Source organism: Pristis pectinata, chromosome 5, assembly GCF_009764475.1.
Source record: "Pristis pectinata isolate sPriPec2 chromosome 5, sPriPec2.1.pri, whole genome shotgun sequence".
Taxonomy (NCBI): domain Eukaryota; kingdom Metazoa; phylum Chordata; class Chondrichthyes; order Rhinopristiformes; family Pristidae; genus Pristis; species Pristis pectinata.
This window is the reverse complement of record NC_067409.1, coordinates 108,173,770-108,200,250: the sequence shown is the minus strand read 5'-3', so window position 1 is coordinate 108,200,250 and position 26,481 is coordinate 108,173,770. Positions and strand designations below refer to the sequence as shown.

General features: G+C 39.7%; 1 protein-coding gene across 1 annotated transcript in view; it reads left to right on the top strand.

Annotated features, from left to right (window-relative positions):
• jazf1b (JAZF zinc finger 1b) overlaps positions 1–26,481 on the top strand; it is a 183,224-nt gene that overhangs the window by 119,112 nt on the left and 37,631 nt on the right. The window contains exon 3 of the mRNA XM_052016205.1: positions 18,149–18,345. Within this exon, the coding sequence (XP_051872165.1) occupies positions 18,149–18,345 (197 nt within the window). The remainder of the gene's footprint in view (positions 1–18,148; positions 18,346–26,481) is intronic.

The window sequence follows — 26,481 nt, the reverse complement described above, 5'->3', positions numbered from 1 at the left end:
AGCACAGTGACACATGTAGTGTTGCTGCACAGCTCCAGAAATCTAGCTTCGATCCTGACCTTGAGTGCCGACTTTGTGGAGTTTGTATGTTTTCCCTGTGACCACTTCCCAAAGACATGCTGCTGGGTTAATTGGCTGCTCTAAATTTCCCTAGTGTATGTGAACAGTCAGAGAATGAGAGGGAAGTTGATGAGCACGTGAGAAAGAATAGGCTTCAGCAAAGTAAGTGGGGGATTAAACAAATGAATGGTCTAGAAGATTTGGTGGGTCAAATGCTAATAAAAATGTGACATCAGTGGTAGCTGTAATGTACCTGGGACATGATATTTTCATAAAGTATGTATTACCTGATTTGTGTAATAATAAAACAAACCTAGATATTGTAAGCAACACACTGGAGGAACTCAGTGGGTCAGGCAGCATCTATGGAGGGAAATGCTCCACCCCTTCCCCCCACCTTTTCATAATGGCTATCTGCCCTCTTTCTTCCCAGTCCTGATGAAGGGTCTCGACCTGAAACGTCTACTGTCCATTTCCCTCCATAGCTGCTGCTCGACCCACTGAGTTCCTCCAACACTTTGTGTGTTGCTCCAGATTTCCAGCATTTGCAGTCTCTTGTGTCTCCTAGCTATTGTAAGGTTTGTTAAGGGTGACTCCTTACTTACGAAATGATTCTGCCTCTCCAGAATACCCCTTAACATTCTTGGATGCAATCGGTCCTGAAAATTTCATCAAGACCCATTTGAAATTTGATAGAAACCTAAGCAAGGGTTTGGAAATGATTTCTATGTTAGGCCAGGCTTGTTTGGAAATGTGATCATGCAAAAGACCTTAATGCGTGCTATTAATGTTTTATTTTGGATTTCTTTGTGGGTCAGGAGAAGAGCGAGTATACATGTGAACCTCACATGCTTTACCCAACCCCTCCCCCCCCCTTGCCACTGATGATTAACCCTCTTCCCAATAATCATCAGAGGAAAATTATTGCAATCCATTGTGTTTAGGCACCAAACTTGAGGATTATCATAGTTGGCTTCATGTAATCCATACCTGTGAGTGGGGATCTATCATGCCCTATACCGTTTCAAGCTAATTTTTGTGCCGGTCTCATGAAACTCAGTGAGTTCTACAGTACACAAGGACTGGCTGTTTCTTCCAAATCACTGACTTGGAGGTTGTGCAGCTGACAGAAAAGAAATTGGTAGAACCTACTTCCTAAGAAATCAGCAATCTCTCATGAATAAATTGATGATATTTGAGTTAGTTTCCTTGTCGTTCCTTGAACTGAAATGAGGAAGAATTTCTTTTGCTAGGGGGTGGTGAATCTGTAGAATTCATCGCCATAGAGGGCTGTGGAGGCCAAGTCATTGGGTTTATTTAAAGTGGAGGTTGATAGGTTCTTGATTGGTAAGGATGTCAAAGGTTATAGGAAGAAGGCAGGAGAATGGGGTTCAGAGGGAAAAATAAATCAGCCATGATTGAACGGCGGAGCAGACTCGATGTGCCAAATGGCCTAATTCTGCTCCTCTATCTTATGGTCTTATATATAAAACACTTGGAAATAGTCTTACAACAATCCACATTGTTCCCCCTGTTATGTAGGAAGAGGGGAATCATGAAACCATGAGCTTTGAATTGGCGTGTTGTGACTTTTTTGAGAACTACCATTCATAGAGGGAGGAATGCCTGGTTTTAACATGTACCTCAGTCACTTCTGGGAACAAATAATGCATAAACAATGTTAGAATAGATACTACTTTGGAAGAAGTATACAGATAAACAAGGAATCTACAAAATGTAAAACATTCTTATGTGCCCTTTTGTCATGTGTCTGAGTGATAGTGAATAACCTGGCCAACATTTATTCCTCAACTAATATAACTCAAACAAATTGTCTGGTCATTTTCATTCCTATTTGTGGGAGCTCCATGCTTTTCTACTATACAACAGTAACTACACTTAAAAATACCCAGGTAATTATTGGCGTGGTCCACCCAGCAGCCAAGATCCCTGCCATCCTGGCACCTCAAAACACTGAAGAGATACCATCAACATCATCTCCGCAAAATCCTCCAAATCGATTAGCAGGATAAGTATACCATAGAACCACACAGCACGAAAACATCAACATCCTCTCCCAGCCCAGCATCTTCAGAATTGAGCTCCTAATTGCAGTCCAGATGAAGGGTCTCAACCCAAAACATTGACTGTCCATTTCCCTCCATAGATGCTGCCTGACCTGTTGAGTTCCTCCAGCGTTTTGTGTGTTGCTCCTAATTACAATCAGTTGGCTTTGATGGGCAGGCCACATCGTTTGCATGGCCTACACCAGAACTCAAAATACATATTCTATTCTGAACTTCATCACGGAAAGAGATGAATAGGTGGACAAAAGAAAAGATTGAAGGATGTTCTCAAAGCCTCCTTGAAACAGTGACCTATGGGAATCCCTGGCCAACAACTAATCTAAGTGGAGCAGCAGAATCCAGGGTGGCATGAGAACCTCGAATCCATTAGTTGAGATCACACGCAAGCTCAGCAAAAGTGGCAGAAGAAGCACATTACCTCCCAACTACTCACCTCTGCATCCTGTCAAGCATTTCCTCCTTCGCCTGTGGGAGAATCTGAGGTCCCACATTGGCCTCATCACCCACCTCAAATCCTCCAGGACCGGAGTAGAAGAAAATCATCCTCGATCCTGAGGGACTCTCAAAAAAAGACAAATAAATAAAGTCTTTCTTTTTTAGCTTATGGTGTTAAAATGAGTTTTTAAGCATCGTTAATCCACCTGTAGAATAGAAAAATGTGATGTCTGCATTACTAAAGAAGTTTGTACGATGTTGTCAGTAAAACTGGTCTCCCCCTTTGAATGGATCAGAAAAAATGTCGGGTAACTTGAAGGGAATGTACAACCCTCTTGCTGAGGTGATGTTTGGAAGCTATTATTAGAGCATGTCGGGTAAAAATTCAGTGTTAATACTATATTACGTTGATTTCCTGGCAATTTCCAATTGCCTGAGTTTGTAGTGCATAATCATATTTTGGTGGGAGTTTTACTGTGCTTAGCTTTATCATTTTGTCAGCTCCACTAATAAAAGGTCACAAAAGATACAGAAACACTCAGCTTTACATATGCTAGGTAAGAGAGCATTATGGGAATCTTGTCTTTATAGTTGATCCTGGGTATTCTTTACAAGTGACACACATGCTGTGATGCGATAATTGACAAAGAATCCTCTTATTAAGCAGGTCTGTTGGGATAATTAGCACTCAGGTTTGCATTTTTTAATCGGACTCGAGTCAGATAATTTATCACAGCAGTAGCAGGCTGTCAGGGTCACATTATAAATGCTTGTTAATAATGAATAGAGATTAAACACAGACTGAATAGAAAATTAGGCCAAGCAGTAGTTACCAAAGGTCTGATTTTGATGTTTGCAGTGCTAATTTAGCATTATTTTGGCAAACAGATCAAGACCTAAAGCTTTATTTGTAGATTGGAAAATGTAGAAGATGAGAAGGTTAGCAGTGGTTTGAGTTTCAAACAATGAAAAAATAATTCTTCTTTAGGTTCTAATTGATTTTGAGAAAATTATTCAGTTTTTGAGGAGCTGAATTAGCACAACATAGTTGACAGAACCAGGCTCTTCAGAGTAATTAGCTGACATTAGGTTTATGAATAGAAATTTTGCATATTGAGTGAGGTCTAATTTGTTAGCATTAGTAAGCTACAGCGCATTTAATTTAATCTAACCAATCTGTTTATGACCCATTTAAAGATAAGAACCTTGTATTGTAACCAATCTATTTTAATGTGGAAACACCATTATTTAGAAGAAATTAGTTTTCTGATAGAGTACCTTCTGGATTTAAATTATCATCATTCTGGAAAACAGTGATGAAGGGTCTTCATCCTGAGACATTGACCGTTTTCTCTTTCCACAGATGCTGCCTGACTGGCTAAGTTCTTCTGTTTTTGTTATTGCTAGTCTGTTCTGTTCAGTAAGGTAGTTATTATACACAGCCAAACTATGATGAGTATTTTACATGCATTTTTTAATATGAATGCTGGAGGATAATTACAGATATTCATCAGTGGTTCCTATGCCGGGTATCAAGGTTCACAAGGATTATGTAGAATAAAGATTAGTTGTCGAAAGTGTTTTAACTATAGATGTTATGTAATGTCAGTGGTTCACTAAATAACGAAAGCTAGCTATTGAATATGTCTTTTCTGTGTATGAAACTTTCAAATTACAATCTCCAAGCGCCAACTCACAGTGTGAGGTATCTTGGATCAGCTTTCAGTTTCCTCTGCTGTTACAACAATGTCCATTGGAGAATATTTTCCATTTTAAACCTTATTCCATTGTATAACGTAGACTGCCAAACTTGCCAAACACAGCAAGACAACGGTGGTCTATGTGTGTGTCTACATGTGACAGCTTTCCTGATGTGAAAAGACATTGGCTATAAAGCAGCTACTGTAGAAAACTGTAAGAACTTGAATTATTGTCCAGAACTTGAACAGTCATAATGTTTGTTGACCTATTGGAGTCTGTTTTATATTTACACTGGCCTTAAAGTCTTTACACCTAGTAAAGCAAATGTAAGTTATTACACTGCAGAATTGCAATCTTCATAAAATGTGTTCATGGGAAAAAGCAAGGGGATATCTAGCTGAATTTGGGTTTGATTTGCAGTTCCACTTATTTTAAGATTTGGGTTTAGTCTTCAGTTTCTTTTTGCGCGTTTCATACCCTGACATCTCTAATTACAGACCACAGACCTTCTTCACTTGAATTCACACTTGTAATGGAAGGCAGCAGTTGGGCATAGTGAGACACCAACGCCACCCCTGATCTCAGAAAAAACATTTAAATATTTTGTCTGCCCAAGGTCCCTAAAAGTTCTATTCTGGTATTTACTACAATAACCAGGTAGGAGCATGAAGTGAGGTGGGAACAGAGTGAAAATATTCCCTGATGGAAATTTTTTTAAATGGTAACTTGGTGCAGGTTTTAAGACAAACCAAAACTCTTTGATATGTAAGTGAGATGTGAATTTATAAGAACATAAACTTAACAAAGGGTTTACCTTTATATCTGCCCAGTGGGAATAGTATAGGCAAGGTGTTTAGGATGGTGGTTGAGCTATTTTCCCAGGTCATTCCCATACAACTGGCAATCGGATTTACAATGCAATTTTGCTTCTTCCTGCCAACCCTGATGCATTTCCCCAGAAATTACTTGAGCTTCAGATCTTAGAACCAGACATAAGTGTAGTCACTTTGACTCATCCAGGAAGAAGAATGGTTCAGTGGGTCAGTACCTCACAGAAATGTAGGAACAGCCAGTGACGAAGATAACTTGACAAAATATATATTTGACACTTCTAGCTTAAGATATTTGCAAAAGCTTCAGCCGTCCTTTTACCAGAGCTATCTTCTCCCATGTAATTCATGATTAGAGTGGCAGGACTGCAGAAACATTGGCTGGGGGAATTACTTCGCTCTGTGCTTTGCATACTGCTTTTGCTTGTAGCGCACATGTGATTCAATGTTGTAGCTTCACCAGAGACCAATGGCCATGGTAATGTTTTTAAATTCATTCATAGGATTTGGACACCACTAGAAAGACCAACATTTATTGATCTAATTGACCTTGAATTGAATGGTGTTCAAATCTTTCAGAGGACAGAAAAATCAGCCACATTGTATTTGGTCTTGAGGTACATTTAAGCCCAACTGGGTAGCTCCTTCCCCAAAAGATATGAGAAATCCAGATTTGTGGGTCATCATTAACATTTCTGCTTCAGTGGAATTTGATCTCTTGTCTCTAGAATATTAAACAGGAAAATGTGTAAAAATGTACATATATTTTACCACCAATCCCATCTTGTATCCCAGCAGAAAGTAGACAAAGTCATTGCCAGGGAATAGGGGACTGGATGGGGAAGAGGAGAGGGGAAGAAGGAAAGCAATACCTTTTGTTTTTTTCATGTGCATGATTTCCTGGTATAGAACAGAAATATAATTATTTCTCTTCTTTTCCTATGAACTATACACAGAAGCAAAATAGTGCAATACCATTGTTAAGTAAACAATGAGCAGTAGCAGTGGTGGAAACTGAATTTTTGGAGAGTACAAAATATCCTGTTTTAAGGAATGTAGTAAGGCAGTGATATTCAACACGAGTCGTAGGATCAGAGTTGCATAGCACAAAAGTGGGCCCTTCGGCTCACCACGTCCATGCCAATCATTTTGTCCATCCACACTAATCCCATCTGAGAGTTACCATCCTCAATGGTGCTATGACAAAGAAGCACATTGCAGCGATTAAAGAACTTCAACACTGGAAGGCAAGAAAAAATAGGGTATAGGATCACTAATATTCAGTGACATAGACAAAATTCCAACAGCAGTTCATCAGGTGACTCTCTTGGTTATAGTTGGTACATTTATGTGATGTGCTTTTATGTGAGTAACTGTATTTCCCAAGTGGGGAGAAACAGCTTAACAATTTATAAAATGGAATATGAAATAATTTTACATTACAGTGGGGAACAATGGAAATTAAATTGACTCAAGCTTGCCCAGAGGAATGGTTCATCATTTAATTCTTTTCACATGTATTTGTTTCATGAATTGTCATTTAACTTTGCAACTTAATGAATGTATTGCGACTAAATTGCTAATGATCTAATGTAAATATGATAAGCTCCAGCTGTGTTTTGCCTACTGAAGTTTATAAACCTATGTGCATTTTCGGGTCATTTTTGCTGGCAGCATGATATGGCAGTGATTCATTCTCAATGAATTACATTTAAAAAGAGAAGTGTGCACTATTAAAAAGCATGTCTATTATTTCAAATGGTATTTCAGCATATTAACTGTGAGATACAACAATACAGGGAAGAAATTAAACCTGCTGCAAATGCATCGTTGTAATTCAGTTAAAACTCACAGAAAATGCTAGAAATATTCAGCAGGTTTGGGAAGAAAGACCTTTCCTCAGAACTGGGAAGGAGACAAGAAGAAGCTTGTTAAACTGCAGGGAGGGTGGGGCAGGGGGATGCCTCTGATGGGGTAAAACCAGGGTGACCATGGGGATAAGCTGTAACCAAGGTTTACTGGTCAATGAGTGAATGGGAGCAGTCAGAGAGTGAGAACACAGACAAAAGAATGTAGGAGTTGCAGCATACAGAACAGGAAGATGTGACCGGCAGGTCAGGATGGGCTTATCCTCCACTTCCAGAGGAAAAAAAGTGATATTCAATGTTTACAATGTGGCCTCCTCTACACTGGAGAAACCAAACGCAGGTTGGGTGACCACTTTGCAGAGCTCCTGTGTCAGGTGTCTAGGCCTGCCACTTTAATTCTTCATCCTACTTCCACTCTGATCTATTAGCCTGTGGCCTTCTGTATTTTACAATGAGGCTTAAGGCAAACATGAGAAACAGCAACTCACCTTCTGTCTGCACATGTTGCAGCTTTCTGGTCCCAGTGTTGAATTCTACAACTTCAGGTAACTTGATTTCTCTGACAGTATCAGTTGTCCATCTGTGACATTGGCTCAGCTTGTTTGTCGTTCTGTATTTTTTCCCCTTTTTATCCCACAGGGCAAGAATGACTCTCTAAATTTTATGACCGCTGGCCATAGGAAGTGAACTATTAGTTAATTAGACTGGGTGGTTCAAATAGACAAAAATATCAACACAGATTAATAAAGTAAAAATACCAGCTCCTTCCAGATTGGATGGGAAATATTTCCTTTATCTTGTGGTTTGGCATCCATTGTTATAAATGGGAGATTATTACAGCTTTCTATTCCAAGTACAGTTGCCAACAGCCCCTTCACATAAGGGACTTTCCTTAATTTAAGTGGAATTGGTATTGGTTTATTACTGTCGCTTGTACCGAGGTACAGTGAAAAACTTGTCTTGCATACCAATCATACAGATCAATTCATTACACAGTGCATTGAGGTAGTACAAGGTAAAACAATAACAGAACGCAGAATAAAGTGTAACAGCTACAGAGAAAGTACATAACAGGTAGACAATAAAGTGGGAGGTAATAATGAGGTAGATTGTGGGGTCAAGAGTCCATTTTACCATACTAGGGGACCGTTGAATAGTCTTATATCAGCGGGATAGAAGCTGTCCTTGAGCCTGGTGGTATGTGCTTTAGGGCTTTTGTACCTTCTACCCAATGGGAGGGGGGAGAAGGGAGAATGTCCGGGGTGGGTGGGGTCTTTGATTATGCTGGCTGCTTTACTGAGGCAGCGAGAAGTATAGACAGAGTCCATGGAGAGGATCAGACTCTCTGGAATATAGACGGTTCCTTAAAAGGTCAGTAAGGGGTGTCTTCTTTCACTTATAATTTTCTTATAATTTTTTCTTATAATTTTCTTAAAATTTTCACGAGCTAGGCATCAACCTGCAAAGGTCAAACACCAAGCCGGAGGAGAGCTCTGCACGGCAAGGATCAAGCTCTGTCCATGGCAACAAGTTCCAATTGCAGCAGTCAAGTACCTGTTTGACAGCTGGCCAGATCAGGGATGTGGCTTAGCCAGACATTGCTGAATGTGGGAAATAGGAGGTAGGAGCAGGATGGAAGAAAAGCATAAGAAATGGAAAAAAGTGAGAATGTGTGGAAGCAAAGGAGGTTGGAAGGAGTGAGGGAACTTGGAGGGAGTGCGCGAGGACTCATCCTGTGTCTGCCACAATATCAGTACAATTTGCCCATTTTCCTGAATAATTTCTTGACACTGGCACATTGAAAGGATCAATTCCTGGCCTAGTTTCAAGCTGAATGACTTTGAGACACAGTCTGGCAGTGGTCTGACAAATGCAAATGCTTAGGATTTTGTGGTCAGTGGCTCACTTCCAAATTAATTGAAACTTGCTTTGGAGTGAGAACTTCCAGGAGCTGTCAGAATTCATCCCAACAATGCAAAACAAGCCCTGTCCACAACTTGTTATGAATGAAGTGCATATTGGTGACCCTAATCCAAAGAGAGCTAACTGCATTTCATTCCCTCTTACCAGACAACTGTGGGCTGAGAGAGCACAGAGCTTTCCTGGGAGTCAAGGATTCCTCATGTTAGAAGGTGCTACTGTCTATAGCTTCATCACCTTGTAGACTGTGCACCCAACTCTGCTGTATACCAGAACAGAAAGGGACTCTATTCCCCCAATGCCCAAATGTTCATCTTACTAGTTTAAAAACTGGTATCTTGGCAGTGGCCACGTTGCATTGTTCTGCAGAAATATGTTGTGGCAGCTGAGCCATTAGGCAAGCCAAATGGTGAATACTGGATAACAAGAACCTGATGGTTCTGGGTTGCTACCCATGCATATAGACATACCTACAATGAAAGCCATGCTGCCACGCAAAACCTGATATCTGTTGTCTGGATCATTCTCAGAGCTTTACTGTACTCAGATGCCAAGATCCCTGATGCTCTATTACATGATGCACAACTTTTGCCGTCATGAGCAATGGCTTTTACACCAACTATAAAATCAGGAACAGGAGAAGGAAGAATGAAATCATACTAATGTCAACCACTTGTGCACATTCCTTTAGTTCCTTCCATCTGTGTTTGGCTGTCTTTGTGCTCCCAACCAAAGCTAATGAGGTTGCCGCAGCATGGCTGATGGAAAGCAGCCAGTCTTCAGTGAAAGACACTGGGCTAGACCTTGCAAGATGACTTCTTGGCCTTGATGACATCATGTCAATTTGAGCAACAGTCGCCTGGGCAGGGCAGCTGACAGACAATATCAAGAGTACTGGTGGAGTGACAGTGATGGTATCTTGAATGCTGTCATCATTGAGAGAGGACAGTTTTGTTATATAAAGCCCCACTTCCACTGCTCCAGGGTGGATCTTCAAGATTCAAAATAATCTGTTGGAGAACACATTGCTGACAACTATGAGACCATAAGACAAAGGAGCAGAAGTCAGCCATTCGGCCCATCGAGTCTGCTCCACCATTCTATCATGAGCTGATCCATTCTCCCATTTAGTCCACTCTCCCGCCTTCTCACCATAACCTTTGATGCCCTGGCTACTCAGATACCGATCAATCTCTGCCTTAAATACACCCAATGATTTTGCCTCCACAGCCACCCTTGGCAACAAATTCCACAGATTCACCACTCTCTGGCTAAAGAAATTTCTCCGTATCTCTGTTCTGGATGGGCGCCCTTCAATCCTGAAGTCGTGCCCTCTTGTGCCAGACTTCCCTACCATGGGAAACAACTTTGCCACATCTACTCTGTCCAGGCCTTTTAACATTCAAAATGTTTCTATGAGATCCCCCCCTTATTTTTCTGAACTCCAAGGAGTACAACCCACACCCTCTGCCCCACTGTGATAAGACTATTGAATGGTTCCCTTATACGATGAGATGGACTATGACCTCATGATCTACCTTGTTGTGACCTTGCACCTTATTGCACTGCACTTTCTCTGTAGCTGTTACACTTTACTCAGTACTGTTATTGTTTTTACCTGTATTACCTCAATGCACTCTGTACTAACTCAATATAACTGCACTGTGTAATGAATTGACCTGTATGATCGGTATGCAAAACATATTTTTCACTGTACCTTGGTACAAGTGACAATAATAAACCAATACCAAGAACTGTCAAATGTTCCTCATATGTTAACCCTCTCATTCCTGGCAAGCCCCTCATGCACACTGTAATTCACAACTATGATGGCACCAAGCTGAACTTGAATAGAAGTAAAGCAATCTGACATTACAGCTGTATGAGATTCCACTGCTGTATTCAGGTTTTGGATGGGTGTTGCTGGAGCTGCAATAGAAGTTGCATTGTCATTTCTGAGATACTGCAACATGGTGGGACGAACTGCAGGCTATGCACAAAGGCCTGTGTCAAATGTACCCATGCTCCTTGGCAACTAACATGGTCTTCCTGGAGAGATTCCTGTGCACCTCGCATTTCATTGTTCAAATCTGTCAGTCACCTTCTACACCCTTCTCTGCCAATGTCTTCATCTGAGTTTTCTGAAGCGTGTAAAATGAGGTTAAGGAGCATGGATGTATTTCATCCTTACTCCGTCTTCCAGTGAGCTGGCACCTCTAGTATCCTTGCGTCCTACCAGTCTACAGGCCACTTGTGCTTGGTGTTCCACCACCTCCAGATCCTGCCTCTCAGCTCTCTCGAAATGTGCAGTGTCGATACCGAAGCTGATGGCCGGGAGTGCGAAATTGAGTAATGGTCTCCACCATCACTCTTCTCGTTGTCCCTTCAGTACTCAGCCAGGTTGTAGTTCTTGGATATCTGAAATGAAAAGGTACAAGGTTTGTCAAAGGGAGGAGGGATATAAGAAGAGCATGCTTGTAATCAGGACATATTGTTGGTTGAGGTGGAGGTAGAATGTGAGAGGGAGGATTAGGTATGAGGATACCTTCATCTTTGGTGGTTTCAAATCCACTGTCGGCTATGGCTTCAGTGAGAGTCTTCCCAATATTGGTCAATAGCATTTCTTTATGTACCTTTTCATTTAACCTCTAGTGAACTTGGCTCTTAGCCGTTCTACAAGAAAATGTGTCAGTGAGTGCCGTGCAGTCTGTGTGGTGATATGACTATCATGGTTGAATAACTGACAAGCTGCATGATCTCAGTACAAGGTCTCAAGGGCAACAATCTTGGAGCCCACTCACTTTCTGATTGTGCCATTCTTCATGGTTTTCCAGGTCAGATTTGCTTGTAGAATAATTTCAAACTTTCTTCCCTTCAAAAAGTTATATTTTCTTCCACTTGACATGTTCAGCTAACAGTGCATCCACAACTAACTGAATGATAAGTCATTAAAGTGAACTAGCAGCATAACATTGCTCCAGTTCCTGCCACCTTGCTATTAGGAGATAGCAAACTTAACCTCTTTAATTCTTGGTATTGGTATTGATATTGGTTTATTATTGTCACTTGTACCGAGCTACAGTGGAAGAACTTGTCTTGCATTCAGTTCGTACAGATCAATTCATTACACAGTGCGTTGAGGTAGTACAGATTGCATTGAGGTAGTACAGGTAAAAACAATAACAGAATACAGGGTAAAGTGTCACAGCTACAGGGAAGTGCATTGCAGGTAGACAATAAGGTGCAAGGTCAAACAAGGTAGATTGTGAGCTCAAGAGTCCATCTCATCGTATAAGGGAACCGTTCAATAGTCTTATTACCGTGGGATAGAAGCTGTCCTTGAACCTGCTGGTATATGCCCTTAGGCTCCTGTATCTTCTGCCTGATAGGAGAGGAGAGAAGAGAGAATGACCCGGGTGGGTGGGGTCTTTGATTATGCTGGCTGCTTCACCAAGGCAGCAAGAGGTATAGACTGAGTCCATGGAGGCGAGGCTGGTTTCTGTGATGCGCTGGGTAGAATAATTGGCCAGCAGTCAAAGGCGGTGGCTTAATGAGGCCATGTAACTTACAGCCATAATCAATTTAACCTTGCATCGAAGGATCATTGCAACATGTTATTAAGTGTTCTGGAGGATCAGACTCCTTACTCCAATTATCCACTGACATAAACATAAATTTACATCATCCAGTATTAAACATTATAGTGATGATGTCAATGATGGTCAGCACACTGGTAGAACTGATCCAGTTTTATAAGATGGATGTTATTATTTCAGTCTGGATTGGAAGCTACATCAATTGAGTGCGGGTCTCCTTGTGGCTTCCTAGTAGGATCTTGAGATCACAGAATTTTCCCTTTTTTTCCTCTCTCTTCAACATCTTCTTACAAGATTGAAGAAGGTAAATAATACAAATGCTTGAAATACTATGGAAAAACATGTACGTTTTTTCTCTCAAAAATAGTAAAATGCATCAAGATTTTTTGGATTGTTGATCTAACACTTATTTTGTTCCCACACAGCTATGGAGTTGTGTGCAACTTTAACTATTAGCCTGTAGGAGGCTCCCTTATACCATGTATTTCTAACTTTGTGCGAGTCCTGTCCTTATTTTAGACGTGAACCTGGGGGTAGGGCACACTCCTCAAGTCTTCCATCACACAAATCTGGCACACAAACTGAAATGTGGGCGGCCACTCTTTGTGGGCTGTCCAGTCTGGATTCATTATTTTAATAGTTTGCACCAAGCTCATGTAGCAGCAAGAGTTCACAATTTACAGGGTAGGAAAATCTGATTTTCAGTCATGGATCTTGCTGTTGAATGAAGGATGCATGTAATTCAGGTTTTTTTCCCTTCTGAATATGGGAATTATCAACAGATTTTAGGGTCTTCTCGTTCCAAAATGGCTGCCCATTAATTAAAACAGGACTTGGAACAAAGCTAGTGAAGTGCTAGTAGATGTCACTAATGCACACACTTACAAAACTTACTGGATGTCTTGAGGGTTATTTTCAATGAATATTTGTAAAGAAATAAAAAAATGGCCAAAATGGGGATGCTGAGCCAAAATGATGTTTTGGTCTATGTTTAGCATCCAAATCCACATTGATAAAGAAATTTAAGCCAACAATAGGAATGGCCACCAGAAGGCTTGTTAAACACCTCATTGCCACTTAACATACCTGTAAGTGCTCATTAAAGAGACTGCATGGCATTTTGGTGGCTACTGCTTCAACTAACGCTCTCCTCCTAACTGTAACCAGCTGTTTTTGAATAAATACAGTGTTAATATTGATTTCAAATACTACTTAAAGGGATATTCATCACTCAAAGAGATGCTCACCAGTTCAGGGTCATTGCCATTGGATCGATGAAGAAGTCCAATGAACCACATTCACAAACTTCCTGTGTTTCTTGGTCAAGACATCAGCAACATTCAAGCCACATTTATTCCAGAAATTCTTTGTGAACTTCATCTGAAAGAGATTGCTTGTTACTGCCTTCGTATTTGTTCTTATGATGGAGGTCACTGGCAGAAGGTGTGTTTGTTTATTAGCAACATGCAAGAGATCCACAAAAGTTGTCTCTAATCAACACTGGAGTGTTAAATCTGCAGGCGTTTGTGTAGCACCTCCAGACAAATTCAAATTATGGTAATCAGCAATTAAGATCAAAATTGTGTGCTAAATCCGGACTTCCAAACTGTCGGTCCTGTTAGCGCTTGTCCTGTTACCTGTTTAGCACTTTTGGCCAAATTAATTCCCCTGCTAATTAAAAACAAAATTTCTGTGCATTGCAACATGGATATTTTTATTTTTGAAAAGTTTTTGAATTAAACTGACCTTTTAGTTGAGCAACTGATTTTGCTGCTATATATCATTTGCTGGAGGGCCATTCTCTTATTGCACCATCTTTTCATTAGCCATCTCTGACCCTCCTTCACTGTTAAGTAAGGCTGTGGTTTATTAAACTTTCTCTATTTTCATGTTTGTAATGATCCTTCAGTAGTGGCTATCCTTTATTAACCACTTTTTTTTCTATTTAATGAAAACCCTATTATTGTGCACTAACTGTGCTTATGAAATGGATCAAACACAGAGGAAGGAAACTCCTGCTGTATGTTGCCTTAGAGGCTTTTGCATTCTTATGCAGTCAGATGCTAAACCATTTCCATCTTAGCGGGGTTTCTGCTTCATTTCTACCAGACCAGCAAATTATGCCATTTTGGTTTAACAAAATCTGTGCTTTTCACAATCAAAATTTAGCATCATTCCTGTTTTGTATTTTGCGTCATTTTTTTCCCTTTCATCAGATCAAGCCAAATTTTCAGCATTTGGAATTGTATTGAAAACTGTTCGTAAAGGCAAAGTTGAAAGCTGCTTATAAAACTTCAGCAGCTTTGCAGAATTATCAATATATACCCAATTCTACAAATACTTTAATGCATATATCTCAATTATTTTGCTTTTGGAGATATGGATTACTTGTTCACAAAAAGAAATTTTGAAATGTTTGCAAGTTGATGTTTAAATTTGATTCTAAAAGTTGTTGTTATTGGATTTAAAAGAAGCACAATGACAGATGGTGCAAATAAGCTTACTTGCAATACTGGAATTGTAGCCACTTCGGTGAAGGGACTTGTTTTTCTGCTTTGCTCCTTGTTGATTCTTTGCCAAAATAAAATACTTGCATACCCTTGCAGTTGAGGTTATTTTTGGTTGAGGCACAGAGAATATTTGCTCTGCCGAATAAATTAATTGTGATTGTGCTGTAGATTTTTCACCTTTTTTTGGCCTTCTGAAACAAGAGTATATACTCCTTGAACTAGATTCTCCTTTGGTTAGACCACCCCTTGAGCAACATGTATTTCTGGTCATCAAAACACAAGGGAGATACCGAGACTTTAACGGCAATGTGAAAAGCCATGGATTGATCTTTAGTGTTAAAGGATTGAGATATGATATCTGGGAATTTACCCTTAAGCAATCCCTGAGAGAGAACTTTATAGAAATGTAGAATGTGACATTTGTCCTCACCTACTAAAGCTTATAACTTCTAGATCATACTTCACTGAAACTTAACTGCCTTTCTGGAGAATGAACTTCAGATTTTCTTTCTTTCCTCATTCTTCACAACTGGAAAATAGGCTGGAAACAGGAAGGTTGAGATTAATTCAAGTGATTTGTACTTGAATTCTCAAGGAAGGGTTTAATATTTACACTACCTACTGTACACATGAACTGCATTGTTCATGTGTACTGTATGAACACATGAACAATGTGTTCATATATGAAATTCATACATTCGGTCTGAATTTTTGTATTTGTCTTTTGGGGATGGATTTTTATTTTGATGTTTCTTTCAAACACGTGATGTAACCAATAGAGTGCTGAAGAAATACCAGACTTACAGATAGGGACTTGGAGGTCTCACACAAAGCTTTGCTAGATATTTTTGGGAGTTCGAAATTATGCAAGTGTTGAGACCAAGATAATTTGTTTTCTAGTGACTTAAGTGAGTTTCCTATTCTACAGAAATCAGCCACTTAAAACTATTTATTTTAATCATCCAGAATTTAATTACCAATTTTCACTGCTTTTTATGTTTGTACATGAATAGGAACAATCTAATGGTTCAAACCTCCCATAACCAATCTGTGATGCTAAAACTTGTCTTGTACAGCTAACTGCCATCATTTTCTAAAAGGGAAATAACCAATCACAGTACTATGGCATGACGTTCCAACAATCAGTGGGACTGAACCTCTGGTTCTGCCTTATCATGGAAACTGTAAAACACAGAAATTGAATGTGCTTCCCAAAATGCCAGTAAAAATCCCACATACTACAAATTAGATTTGACATACTTAGTCACAGTAAAAGGTTGACTCTAAATGTGGGGTTCTGGTAGTTAGAACAAATAAAAGGATATTATTGACTAATAAGCTGCCAGATGGCAAGGGGCAGTCGTGTTTCTGTATGTTTGCAACTGTAAAATTTAACATTTTTTATAGCCGTTTCATGGTCCTGCCAGCACTAGACTTAAGTCCCAATGCTCTGAGTTCCAACATTAGACATGAACTCTGATTATTTCCAGCATGAAATGGAGAAAGAATCTGTCTTGAGGTATTAGACTGAATACTAGTACTGCAAATGCTATTTTATTTCCTAGCCAAGAACAACCAACTCTTTTAGGAAATAAAATAATGAATTTAACTTTAATTCACAGTTACCTGACACAAAACTGACCTTGGAAGTTAGAAATTACAACTGCTTTTTTCTCTCAATAAGTAGAAATATAGTTTGTACATCTTTTTATGAAAGGAATGCTTTGCTAGCTTTGCTATTGTCCTGAGTGGCTTAACAATTGCTTTAAAAAAGTTTAAAGGGTGTAATGTGTGATATAGTGAAGGAAAACGAGAGGCTATAATGAGGGAAAATGAGAGGCTGTGTGCCTCTTTAGGAAGATTAAGAAATAGAAACAGAAGTAGGCCATTTGCCCTTTCATCATTGCACCACCATTTTGAGATATAATGGCTGATTTTTTTTTACCTTGGTTATTACCCTCTGGCACTGATCCCATGTCCCTTGATTCCATTAATATCTAAAAATCGGTTGCTCTCCATCTTGAATATACTCAGTGCCTCAGCCTCCACAGCCCTCTTGGGTAAGTGAATTCCAAAGACTCACCACCTTCTGGATGAAGAAATTTCTATCACCTCTGTCCTGACTAGAGAAGTAGAATAAGTGAAGAACAAGTAGATGTTGGTGTACATAGGGAACTTGGTATGTTGGTTCAGAAAACACAATGTGAAATGTATAGGTATAGTAAGCAGTGAGAAAGGTAAATGAAATGTCGGCCTTTTTACAAGGGGGTCAGTGTACGTGAGTAAGGAATTCATACTGAGATTGCACAAAACTTTGTTGAGACCGTATTTGGAAATTTTGGATTCCTTACCCAACAAATGATATACTTGCCGTGGAGTCATTACAGTTTACATTCACTAGATTGATTCCTGAGACGAGGGAGTTAGCCTATGAAGAGAGATTAGTAAAATTGACCTTCACTCACAGGAGTTTAGAACAATAAGATGTACAAAATTCTGAGAGGCTGAAGATTCTCTGGCTGAAATGCATCTTTCAAATCCTCAGAAGTCCCATAACACCTTGCAGCAAATTAATTACTTTTTAAGTATTATTTCCAATCAGAAGGTGCATGGCCTGATAGTACTAGTAGTAAATTAGTTAATTCACTTTGGTGTTAGTGAGTTAAAAGAGAAACCTTATCCAGGTTTACTTGGAAAACGCCTTTCTTCCAGTTGTGCCACTGGATATTTCTGTGTTCAGATAAACACCAAGTTGAGGTCTCCATGTCATGCCTCAAAAGGTGCTTTCCCTTGCATTGTGTCCCTCCATTAATAATGCACTGAAATGTTAATTTGACTTGTGCCTTCAAGTCCAGGAATGGGGCTTAAACAAGATTCTTCTACCTCAGAGATAAGTGTTCAACCTGCAACCAAACTGAGACTTGAGCAAATACAGCATTTGGCTTTACAATTAATAAATTAACCCATAGGTTTATCATTGCAGAATTGCTCACGATTGATATCAAAATCCCATTTCTGCACTTCTCCCATGTTGTTAATCTCATGTAGCCTGAAACAATTTGATAAAGTCTAAGTGATCTGTAAAAATTTTATTTCTGGTAGAAAGCCACAGATCATCTGTGTTCTGCTTTGCCATTGCAGATTTATGACAGATGCTGCTCGCCGGGAACAAGAATCCTTGAAGAAAAAGATTCAGCCTAAACTATCCTTATCATTATCAAGTACGATTCCTCGAGGAAGTATTTCAACACCGCAGCGTCACAACAGTGGCAGCCTTACTCCTCCAGTCACCCCACCCGTTACTCCATCATCATCATTCCGAAGCATTACTCCCACAGGTACAAACAAAAATGATCCCTTTAGTCACACTGAATTTGCAAATTTGTTAACCATGAGTTAATCTATTGTGATTGACATGGCAACTGTGACTGTTGTCAATGACCTTGCTATTTCTAAACTAAGGAGAGGGAAAAATCAGGTTGTGTTCCAACTTCTGAACACTGCTTGATGATACCCTACCAAAAGGCACATGTAAGGGAATGATGGCCACCCACAGTAAAAAAAACAAAAGCCCAGTAATATCTAATTAACTACCTGTGTAGGGTACTGAAGAATTGGCAGTACTATGGATTCAAACCTGTAATTCAGTGGCATCATTTGTAAGGGGGGAGGCAGTTGAGGTGATTTTTATAATTCAGTATTAATGAAGTAGGTATAATAAGAAGTTAAGCTAAAAGGTGTGCAATGGAATGTAAGGTGAAAGAGTCCACCTCTAAAAATTATTGCTAAAGGAAAGTAACAACAAACGGTTGCAAATCTCAAAACAATTTAAAAAAATATTTTAATTGAAAGAGAACAACAAAAGTAACACGAAAAGAAAAAGAAACAGCAGAGGGAATTTTAGTTAAGATAAGTATTCTGCGGCATGAGAGAGTACTTGGGTATCTGTCTCTCATAACTTGCATGCCAAGCATCTGCCATTTGACCCTCAAGCCTGCTCTCTTTTTAGTAAGATTGTGGCTACTCTGATCTTGGCCTTAGCTCCATTCTTTTCTGGATTTCCATTACTTGCTTTGCCACGATCTGGAATGATGCCTAGGGCAATGGAAGATGGAACTTAATCCTGATAATACAAAGTGATGCACGTTTGGAGGACTAATAAGTGTAGGCGGTGAAGGGCACAGGGTGCTAGGGAATATTGAGGAACAAAAGGACCTTGGTGTACAAGTCCAAGGATCCCTGGAGGTGGCAGCACAGGTAGATAAGGTGGTGAAATAGGCACACAGGATAGAGTGAGTACAAAACAAGTGGAGTTTTCAAAGTAACATTGATGCTGACGCTACATATGACAGTAAGACATCTTTATTCAGTAGCGCAACAGTAAGGGGCCGGATATAACACCAGGGTTGCAAATAGTCCAGTTCACGCTGGACGTATGACCTAGCAAAGAGATGGAGCTATTGGCTGAGTATCTGAGTTTGTAATGGGGACTGAAGACAGTGACTTCAATCTTCCTTTGGAGAGTATTACAACAGTGGATGTTGGGTAAGCGTTGTGTTAAGTCAGAGATGAATGATGGTGGGAGGAGCTGGCTGCCTTCAGTGTACGTGAGATACCTGCATTTAGTTTATGGTGCAATCTCCATGTGGATAAGAAATAGAAGGAAGCCAGTAAAAGAGGATAGGAACACAGACAGAAGTCAGTCATTTCACTGGCTGCACAGGATGGATAAGTATGGAACCAAACGGCAAAGGAATCCAAATGGATGAAGGAGAATAGTGTGGTCAACCATGTCAAAGGTTGCAGATAGGTTGAGAGCATCAGGAGATAAGATTTACCATGATCATAGTTACATGGGATATTTCTTGTAATTTAAACTCTCTCAGATTAAAAACTAATGGCCTTCCTTATCTGTAATAAACTTGTGAATAGCTGGTTCTGAAACTTACTGTTCTAGTCTATTGCCGTTTTATTTGGTCCCCAAAAGACTGTCACTGGTACAAATTCTAGCTGAGAGCAGAATCAGGAGCTAATTTTGTTTTCTTTTCACCTTCTATATTGAAGCTAATTAATCACGTCTTTATTGCAAGTGCTGTGAATACCGGAGCTTAAGGAAGGCCCCAACCTGCTCTTAGTGATACAGTAAAAAAATAGCAAAAGCAACACATTTGGTATGAGTCAGAGCAGTGGCCAGCAACGTTAATAAAGATAAAATGTTTTTGCACCTGCTGTTTCTTTCCCTAAGTACAATAATATAAAAAAGAGTAAATGAGCAGAAGTTGACAGGGCAGGTAATTTAAAAGATATTTGTTCATATCAGCTCTTGTACTTGCAACAGTTTCTCATACTTCCATGGCAGTTGTGTTCCAGTAGAGCTGCTGTGTCCCTTTACGTTTATAATTGGGAACTGGTACAGAGCCATATTTGTTTATAAGACAACATTAGCCTAACTCCAAAATCATGGCATTACTTTTTCCTTTTAGCTCTGAAATGTTCAGACACCGAAACAACAACACATTTTTGAATTGAGATGCTTGTTGAAAGTTACTTGCTAAAGTTAATGAACTCTAATTTTGCAACAGATTTCTGAGAGGTAAATCAGATAACTAGTAAAAACTAGTTAAGGCTTACCAACTTAATTAACTTGTCAAAAACCTGCAAATATTTTTACAAGACTTTGAGCAGGGTACTATTAACATTGAGAGCTGCAGTGGATCCTATCCTTAGCAGGATCTGCATAACTCAAAAGTTTTTCACGACTTCCATTGAAAACTCTCCTCCTTCCACAACCACCACCCCCCCCAACCCCACCCAACCTAATGAAAGTATTGCAGTATTCATGCTCCTAACAGGTTGCAATTATTTAAATTGTATCAATGTACCATATTGGATATTGGAGAAAGATATTGGTGGCTATTGAAAAATGAGAGTTTGAGGATACAATTAGAGAAATTCATCTGTGAATAAATAGATGACTTTAAAAAGAGCTTTGAGTTTAATACTGCCAACAAAGTATTTTATCACTGCAGGCTGTACCCCTGCACAAACTGCTTACGTTAATCAATGTCGCTATTATTTCAGTAAGAAGAAAGCCAGGTAAGACTGCCCACCTACATAAATGGCATTTGTCAAGGTGGCAAACAATGCCTGTGTGGTATTGATGACCGTGCTTTCCTGATCCTGTGGACAAAGTTAATGGCTCATGTCAAGAGCTTAGAAAGTACATTTCTCCAGTGACTTAGTCATGGTCACAGCAGTCATGTTACAGCTGTACAAGACATTGGTGAGACTGCACCTGGAATATTGTATACAGTTCTGGTCACCATACTATAGGAAGGATGTGATTAAGCTAGAGAGGGTGCAGAAAAGATTCACAAGGATGTTGCTGGGTTTAGAGGGCTTGAGTTATGAAGAGAGACTGGATAGGCTGAGCCTTTTCTTCCCTGGAGCAAAGGGGGCCTTATCAAGGTTTACAGAAATCATGAGGGGCATAGATAAGATGGATTGTCAGTCTTTTTCCCAGCATGGGGAAGTCTAAAATGAGAGGGCAGAGGTTTAAGATGAGAGGGGAAAGATTTAAAGGGAATCTGAGGGGCAAGCATTTTATGCAGAGGGTGGTGGGTGTATGGAACGAGCTGCCAGAGGAAGTGGTAGAGGCAGGTACAATTACAATGTAAAAGATATTTGGACAGGTACTTGGATAAGAAAGGTTGAGAAGGATATGGGCCAAATGCAGGCAAATGGGACTAGCTCAGGAACACTCCTTGGTCAGTATGGACAGGTTGGGCTGAAGGGTCTGTTTCTGTGCTGTATAATTCCATGACTCTAGACACATGTGCACTGTTCCATTTTTTTTACATTTACAATCAGCTGCTGTCATCAAAATAATAAATTGAGGCCTCTATCTGCTTCTTAGTTTGTTCCTTTTCTGCGTTCAGCAGTTTTAGGTTTTCATGGCATTCTCTGTTTAAAATCTGCCTTCTCAACCTGTCTAAGTGGGAGCTGATATACATTATTGGGGTATTTAAATTATTGCATTCTTACTGTTTTCTAGCTTGAATGGAGAGAAACTGAAGAGTTATTTCCTCTTTTCTGCCTTTAAAGACAACTTAGAAATTCCTTAGGACCATTTAATGGAGTTTTCCAACCCTGCAGTATTTTGTAAGCAGGCTGAATAAATATGGGTAGCAGCAACAGCCTGGTGTGAAATTCTCCCAGGCACTCATTAGCTGCCATGTTCCCACTCTTAAGACAAGTATGACATCTTCAGCAACAAATATGAACCACTTAAAAGATAAATGTTTAGTATATGTAGGGCAGGCGCAGTAGTGTAGTGATTAGCATAACGCTATTACAGCGCCAGCGACCTGGGTTCAATTTTGGCCACTGTCTGTTAGGAGTTTGTATGTTCTCCCCATGTCTGCGTGGGTTTCCTCCGGGTGCTCCGGTTTCCTCCCACATTCCAAAGGCGTATGGGTTAGGAAGTTGTGGGCATGCTATGTTGGCGCCGGAAGCATGGCGACACTTGCAGGCTGCTCCCAGAACACTTGATGCAAAAAGATGCATTTCAATGTGTGTTTCAATGTACATGTGACTAATAAATATATCTTATCATAGCATTGTCTGCAAACATTTTCATACAAGCTGCATACAAGCTTGCATACAAGCTTGCATACAAGCTGCAAGTTATGTATGGTGTACCTGTCGATGTACAGTCAGCATAAATAACCAGGTTAGGGCAGTGTGTTTCTTGTATTTCCCCCATAGGAATCATTATATCCCTACTTCAGGCCTTGGAGGTAACCTAAAACTCCATGAGAGACCACAGGATGTAATTGTGTCATAGACATATATCATTTATTTCTCCAGGAAGTCAAAAATTATAAGAACCAAGAAAAGAATCTTAAAATGCAACAGAAACAGGCTGTTGCTTTGACTAGTAAACAGTGGGTTGTGGGAAATAAGCGGATTTAGGATTTTCATTCCCATTGTAGTTAATATTGGTTCTCTATCAATAGTTTTACACAGTGATATAAATCAAAATTATGCTACGCTTCTACTGCTTCTTTACATCAAACTAAACCGAAGGGGGATTTTAGAGAACTACCCTTGTATACTAGGGCAGTTTTAACATTCATGGTATGTGGTAACCCAAACCTCACAATTTAGTTGACATCTAGCATCCTACTTCTGCTGTTCTTGTTTCCAGCAAATTGTGATCACTTTCATGTTGAAAGGCTCAACAGTTAACCTACTGGGTGATTCTCTTTCTTGATAACATCAGACCTGCATTTCATTGTAGCAGGTACCTGTCACAACATGAATTTGATATGGGGAGTTTTTGCTTAAAACTGGGGATATCAGGGGTGAGAAGGTACAGATATGAAAAAAGCAAGATACTGAGACTGAAATAGGCATATTTTGGGGGGAATTAAGATAAGAGATGAGATCTCTTTATTAGTCACCTGTACATCGAAACACACAGCGAAATGCATCTACTGCATAGAATGTTCTGGGGGCAGCCCGCAAGTATCGCCACACTTCCGGCGCCAACATAGCATGCCCACAACTTCCTAACCTGTACGTCTTTGGAATGTGGGAGGAAACCGGAGCACCCAGAGGAAACCCATGCAGTCATGGGTAGAACGTACAAACTGCTTACAGACAGTGGCCAGAAATGAACCCGGGTCGCTGGCGTTGTAATAGCATTATGCTAACCGCTAGACTACCATGCACTACTAAAACCCTATGACCTGCGATGGCCAGGCATCGAACCCAAGTCAACTGCTTGGAAGGCAGCTATGCCCACCACTATACCACCATCGAATTATACTCTATTTTAAATTATGGTGTGAGTCAAAAAGGATTAGTTAATCTGCTTGTCTAGCCAGGGGACGGACATCAAATGAAACTTGTAACTAAGTGAAGCGATGGGGTAGGGGAATTTTCATTTCGTTAAGAACAATGAATGCTTTGCCATGAACAATAAATGAGGCAGAGGCCATTGTGAAAACCTTCTAGGGGGAAGCATTTAAGCAGTGAAAGATACGGGGATATCAGAAAGAAACGAAGCAGTGAGTTTATTTTTGGAATGCACCCTGAATACAACATACCAAATTGCTTTCATCAGTGCTATAAAATTATATGGTTCTTTGATTTTTCTTTTATTTGTATTAAGAGTGTGGGCAATTCTCCTAGGATTGTATTTATTTCCCATCAGCGACGGCCGCCTTGAAGTTCTGGACCTCTTGAGCTAATGGTGCTCCAGCTATAGTCACATGTAGGAATTCCAGAATGAGGGTACTCCAAGTAGGGACACCCATGCCTTGTACAAGGGAATCTTGGCAGTGGTGTCATCCTCAAGGTAGTTATTTATATCGAGAGCAAAAAAAACTGCAGATGCTGGAAATCTGAGACATAAACAAAGAATGTTAGAAGTACTCCGCATTTTCTGTTTTTATTTGTAGAATACAAATAGTAGAAATTGTAGAAACCCAAGTTGAAGGAGATCATATTACAGCAACCTTAATGAAATACTGGAGTACATCTTTTGAATTATAAATTATGCAGCCACAGAGTTTCGGTAATGGAGGATACAGATACTGGGGTATCAGGACATCAACTAGTGAATTACTTCATCTTGGATCATGACAACATTTTGGAGTAATATTGCACCTGTGTGTGTAGGATGTGATGAAACAATCTTACCTGATGTAGCCTCCTGCTTATTGTGCAAGGTGCTCTGTATAATAACTTCACTGAGTTTGTACCTTCCTCCAAGGTAGACTTTGTGTTGGTACCTGGTTTTCTCTTCTACAATCAACCAAACCCACATGTCAGTGAAGGAGCGGTTAGAAATGTGCTGGTTACATACTGTGATAGTGTATGATGATTCTGGGCAGCTGTTCATTGCCCACAGCACCTCATCAGTGCCTCATTCTCAATTCCTAGGTTTTGTGGTCTGTCCCATTTAGCAAGGTGGTAGTACCACGCCTCACAAAGATAAGATGAGATTTCTTTATTAGTCACATGTACATTGAAACACACAGTGAAGTTCATCTTTTGTATAGTGTTCTGGGGGCAACCCACAAGTGTCACCACGCTTCTGGCACCAACATAGCATACCCACAACTTCCTAACCTGTACGTCTTTGGAATGTGGGAGGAAACTGGAGCACCCGGAGGAAACCCACGCAGACACAGGGAGAACGTACAAACTCCTTACAGACAGTGGCAGGAATTGAACCCAGGTCGCTGGCGCTGTACTAGCGTTACGCTAACCGCTACACTACTGTGCCTGCCCCATGGTAATATCTGCCCCAGAGAGGCAAAGTAATTCAAATATAATCCTTCAAATAAATTATTTATCCTGCAAACACTTCCACTATCCTTAAAAAGTCATCATTTTAATTGTCTTGACATTTGGATTTCATAATTGAATGCATCAAATCTTAAATGTTTTTGTAGGAATGATCTATGAATGTTCAAGGATTGAATTTATTTTAACTTTCTGGAATGGGTTATATAAGAATAGGCTTTTGATAGTACAGAGCTCTGCAATTCAACTTTGCTGACAGGATTGGTGATCTCAACTATACTAACAGAAAACTAAATTGCATTGCAGAGTTCTTCTGTTTCCCCATCCCCCATAATTTCATTTATTATGCCTTACCCTCTCAAACAGAAAGCAAGATTTCTTTTTCAACACAAAATAATTCAGTAAGATAGATATCAAATGTGAGAGAGATAAAAATGGAACATCGTGAATAAATAGTTAATGAGATGCATGTGGATTTCTGAGAGTGTGCTATTATGTTGTTTACAAGCCATACACTTTTCTACATTCTCTGTTCATCTTACTAAGGGGATAATATCTGCCAGGATAGCAAAAACATGTGTGGGGTATTTGAATATCCAAAGGCACAGTGTCTCAGCCCAATTAAAATTACATTTTCTAGATTCATGCTAAAATACAATATGTAAGGCCAAAGTCAATTCAGCTTTACAATGATACAGATTTCTAATAGCTCCCCAGGTAAAGATATCATGGATAGCTTTTGCCTTACATATGTAGTCTTGTGTTAAACTGTTTTATGGTGGATTTAATATTAATGTAATTCCTGAAACATAGCTTTCATTATTCCATTTTTGGCAGCGCAGTTACCACAGTCAATTATATTCTCTGGAGATTCTGTGTTTGTCAGGTGATTTATTTTTGCATGTCATCATTCATTTTATTTAGCAAATATTGGTATCTATATATAGGGGAAAAAAATTGCACATGTCAATCCTTAACCTGTAGTGTTTGAAGAGAAACAGAGGTTCAGGAGGAAATTGATTAGATACAGAGGATGTGGTTGGCAAGTTATAAATGAAGTTGACTAGATAATTAGCCTGTTACAAGTATGGGTGAATTCTGTTCATTCTTGGGTATAGAAAAATGTGTACGCCATGCTGGTTAAGATGCATTCCGTG